This window comes from Watersipora subatra, chromosome 10, assembly GCF_963576615.1.
Source record: "Watersipora subatra chromosome 10, tzWatSuba1.1, whole genome shotgun sequence".
In the NCBI taxonomy this organism is placed as follows: domain Eukaryota; kingdom Metazoa; phylum Bryozoa; class Gymnolaemata; order Cheilostomatida; family Watersiporidae; genus Watersipora; species Watersipora subatra.
In genome coordinates this window covers 39,719,624-39,724,433 of record NC_088717.1, presented here as the reverse complement: position 1 = coordinate 39,724,433, position 4,810 = coordinate 39,719,624, and the positions used below count along the sequence as shown (strand labels likewise).

Below are 4,810 nucleotides of genomic sequence, written 5' to 3'. Positions count from 1 at the left end.
AAACATTGCTCAGAAGGCCATGGGTAAAATTTTAATAGACCTTTTGTCCCGATTTAACCAGGCGAACAAGCCCAACTACGCGCATTATTCACTGAGGTCGTGTATTAAGAAACTCAATTACTTGACTATTGTTCACTTTGTTTACCCATTTTTTCTTTGAGAAATTTTGCATTTATGTCTACGGCTTGTCAAAACAATGATATATTAAATAAGCATGAGGAGGCACACAAACACATCGGTGTGAATTATTTTGCATACCCCTTTCAGGGACACCTCGTTCAGCAAATTTATGTTTTACTTTTTTGTAACACGAAAAAATAAATCGAGAGGTTCTTTAATTTTCGCTGCTAAAATAGAAAGATTTCAGCTGGTTCAAGATACAAAGAAAGTGTTTCTGAAGGTGAAAGTGTAGTTTTTTCCTCATATTCAGATGATCTCCAAAGTTCAAAACTTTCTCCGTTTCTTATGTAATGGTGCAGAGCAACCAGCAACATTCTAAATGCTAGTAAACATTAACAATATAGAAAATTATTCAAGAAAAAATTATTTAGACCTTTATTCTTTGCCATTGTTCATTTTACTTTGGTTATATTAATGCATTTTAGCCTCTTTCATTCACCGTTCATCAAGTCAGAAATTTTCGCTTGTCGCAAACAAATGGACTTTGTAAATCTTCTTTAGAGGTGTCGTGAATGGTCGGACAAAGCGAGCAAGTACGGCCGTATGCAGTTGCATAATACCAATGCGGGTACATTGTGTGGAGGCTATGTATTTCACCACATAGATATTGTCTTATCGTTTGTTTTTGATAAAATTTGGTCAATTAGGCTTCATTATGTTTCCACGGAGCGATTTATTTATTGTCCGCGCTATTTCATAGAGTATCTCCTTGTATTCAGAGCATAGAAAAGAGGTTGGAATGATAGAACAATGCTTATGACAATCGTCCGTGAATGACTGGAGATATGCCTAAGAATGAGGAAATTTGTTCAGTAACAATATCTAGTAGCTAGCCTTTTGTGCTATGGATGTCTGCTTGTCAAATCCATTGTCAGCCACTACAACATAGGTGTACTAACCTAGAGCACGCGGGTTTTCATGATTGTCGACACTTGTTTCTACAAATAACTAGTAAGAGATGTATTTACTTATAGACCTGTTTCCAATCTGTGAATATTATAGTTGTTGAATTCAAACATACCCTTTATTACTTTACAAATACGCAGCATTCACACCCACAAAACAATGTGATTCGTTATAAAAAAAATCTAAAAGAATGCAAGAGAAGAGTGTTTATGAACAGTGGAACAAGTTAGTATGTACAGACCAATAAGGCAGATCACAGAGTAAAGAATGGTACAATGTAAGATGGAATGTACGTATTTTGAGAAAATTACCAAAAATAGTTGCTTTTTAGGAAATCAACTCGCATAAGTCAGTGAGCGGATTGCTTAAACGCAATATACATATAAATTTACAAATGGAGTCAAATATATCGTAGCTAGAGACCGTACAAGATATGTGATTCAATACAGGGTAAAATGATATCTAGCTGATTGTGTATATAATATTGTACAAAATAATAAGCTCTCAAGACGCCCAACTATGAGAAGCCATGCTCCTAATCATACAAAACAAGATGGCCGACACCTATTCTTTGCATATAAATAGACTGGCTCATCCATCCAAGCCAGAAGGAACATTGTGGCAATGTTACTGGCTAAATATTAGACGATAACTTCTCGAATCCGCAAAAAAGTAATGCAAGGAAATGAGTAGAATGAGATTCGTGGGCTAGGAATGTAAGTATTGTGATTGTACGTCGCTATAAAACCGGTCTAGATTCTATAAAAGAATCTGTGATTGCCGAGCTAACGAGATCTGCTGATTTACATAGTGATGGACGGTAGGAGTTAGTTAAACTATTTACATATGAGTTAAAGGAACAGAACTTCCTTCTGAACTCGGCGGCGTGCTCTGCTGATAGACATTCTGTACATGAGCCGGTGGAGCTGCCATCATTCTCGTTGGATCCTGATCGGCCGGTAAATACATGCTGATCATGTCTCTGAGTTCTTGGCGACCTTGTTGCGGAGGATTCTGTTGGCCCGCTTGCGGGGGCTTCATAGGCGCTGGCATGTAAGGCGCCATTGACATGGTGTAAGAAGGCGTACCGCCGTTCATATAGCTGGCTGAAGTAGCCATCTGGCCCATCTGTGGTGTCATCTGGTAGCCGGCGTACTGTCCCATCATTGGGCCAGCCATTTGTTGTTGATAGGCATGTGGGTCAGCAGCAACCCATCCTTGAGGGGCCATGTAACCATTCATTGGCATGTACATCTCTCGACCCGGCTGTTGTACGGGTGCTCCCATTCCTGTGAATACCAGAATAATTGGGCTGCACATGTGTGAAATATAATAACAGACAAGTACGAAACTCAAATACACATTTCGTCATCTAGCCTTCTACTGGCGAGGCGAGCGGAGACTAGCATGCCAAAACGAGCTGGTTTTAAACATGTGCATAAACTCCACTTCAGAGTTACAGCAGGCAAATATTGACACGACGAGAACTGCTCGCCTGGGTACATTGACTGCGACTAAAGGATACTAGTTATGTGGCAGATACTATCACTGTCTGTAGCGCATTTCTGAAACATTTTTTACTTGTACAGATAGGCATATAACTAACTGAATCAATCGGTTAGCCATTCTTAAAAATCAATGGCCCAAGTCGCTGTACAAACAGCGGATTGCTAATCAAATACATATTTCGGTGGCATTACTCAATTCGAGCCATGCACTGAGATATTGGGAAAATATTGTAATTTTTATCAGGTCATATGGTGAACTAACATTCTTATCTCCGATTCGGTGCTTTTATAAAGTTAAGTTTTCTGTAATATTGAATGCCGATTGCTTATGCACCAAACGGTATCAGCTGTATATACGCAAATGTTCAGCTAACCTTGCCTCCAATCACGGTAGCAGCACTTGCAAAATGCTACTGCCTAAAATGCTATAAAACTTGCCAGAGGAACAGTTTGCTTAAAAATTGTTACCTCGCTTTAGGAAATTAATGGTAAAATGGTGCAGAAAAGAAATTGGTTGAGTTGAAACTTACCAGGTAGTGCGTATTTGTCTTTCTTCATAAGGGTCTTTGTCTTTCGTCGTGGTCTGTACTTATAGTCGGGGTGTTCTTTCATGTGAATCGCTCGCAGACGCTTTGCCTCGTCGATAAAAGGTCGTTTGTCTTCTTCCGATAGCAATTTCCACTCAGCACCGAGTCTTTTTGATATTTCTGAATTGTGCATTTTTGGATTTTCTTGCGCCATTTTTCGTCTTTGACCACGAGACCAAACCATGAAAGCGTTCATCGGTCGTTTCACTCTCGACGGATCCATAGCACCACCTTTTGGACTGTCTGCATCTTCTGGAATGATACCGTCATCCTCGTCCCGACTGTGTTCATCCATCATGGCTTGCTGTTGGTGAGCCGCCTGAACTTGCTGTTGAGCGATTACAGCTTGCTGTTGATGAGCGGCAATAACCTGCTGCTGGTGGGCCTGTGCCATCTCTTCCATGTTCATACCATTCTGTTGTGGCGGTTGAGCCTGTGGTTGTTCCATTCTTCTTCGGCTGAATTACGCTCAATTTATCTCTGTTATACGTTAGTAATTGAGAGAATGAGTTATTGTATACAAAGTCGGTGAGTATAATAAGCGTCTATACAGTCCAGCAGCTTCTTTTGAATTGCCAGTCAGTCATTGAAAGCGCAATGCAGTTTCCAATGCCTGGTTTGATTGACCAATCAGAAACAAGCTCCCAGACATATCGGCCTATTGAGCGAATGGAGTCAGGAGCTTGTCACCCCGCGTAACCAAGATCCATCTAGCTTTTCCAGTGTATTTCAAGGATTATAATTTGAGCCTGTAGCACAGGTGGTGGTCACCCTCGCTAATTTCAAATATGTAATTAAGTGCACAACAGCTTTGCTCAAAGATGCAAGTTGGATAATTGCCTTATGTAACTCAAAATCTTTGTTTTCGCGTCCAAAGGTTTTCTTATAATTTTAAATTTGAGTTTTATTATTTATGAAAAACCGTCGTTCACAACTTTTGCTAATATATTTTAGAAACGAAAATTTTATTTAAGATATGCCATTGCCTACTATATGTTTGTTATTAGCGGTTATATATTCTTTTAGAAATGGCATCCATTTTAAATGGTTCAATAGCAAGAAACAAAGACAATCTCATCAAGGAAGATGTTGGCCAAGTGAAATGAACAAAGTACTTCAGGCAATGTTTGATCTTTTCCAATCACCTTTAGACTGGCCCTTGAAATCAGATATTAAAGACAAACTCAGCTCGGTTTAGCACACCGTAAAACAAACTCTATTGAAGATTTACTTTGTAGAACGACTGTAAGCGCTAGTCATGACAATCGTTCAGAGTATTACACCATCGGATTTGCTCACGCATCTCTTAGCTTCGAATCATCTGCTAAATTCTAGTTAAATTCTCGTAAGATCTTCGAGCCTATTAATATGACAGCGCCGAGGTTTGCTCAATTATTAATAACCAGCTGTGCATTCTTCTAACCTAGGTGATAAATGCTAATGGCTATGTATTTTTATGTTTAACACGGTAAACACGTTCTTAAGCTATGCCTCGTCAAATATTACGAATCTGCATCACCTTCTGAGTCATTTCTCATTGGCTCCGCTCTGTGCCCCTGTTAATGCAATTGCTTCCATCAATATTGCTCAAGCCAAAGCCTTTTCAAAACTTTGTTTGTCGACCAGCCT

At 39.5% G+C, this 4,810-nt stretch overlaps 1 protein-coding gene across 1 annotated transcript; it reads right to left on the bottom strand.

The window, feature by feature from the left end:
• Nucleotides 1-1,196: 1,196 nt before the first annotated feature.
• LOC137407361 (transcription factor Sox-3-like) lies at nucleotides 1,197-3,741 on the bottom strand. Its single transcript, XM_068093992.1, has 2 exons — nucleotides 3,125-3,741; nucleotides 1,197-2,375 (listed from the first exon to the last, which is right to left on the bottom strand). Exons 1-2 carry the CDS (start codon nucleotides 3,627-3,629, stop codon nucleotides 1,927-1,929), a joined length of 954 nt encoding a protein of 317 aa, XP_067950093.1. The 5' UTR covers nucleotides 3,630-3,741; the 3' UTR covers nucleotides 1,197-1,926.
• Between the last annotated feature and the right edge of the window lie 1,069 nt (nucleotides 3,742-4,810).

What these genes read in the sequence shown, in the direction of transcription:
- LOC137407361 (XM_068093992.1), bottom strand. Translation starts at nt 3,629, where the DNA reads ATGGAACAACCACAGGCTCAACCGCCACAACAGAATGGTATGAACATG. An exon ending in AGACAAATACGCACTACCTG is followed by an intron (nt 2,376 to 3,124) that starts GTAAGTTTCAAC and finishes TGGTATTCACAG; the next exon opens with GAATGGGAGCACCCGTACAA.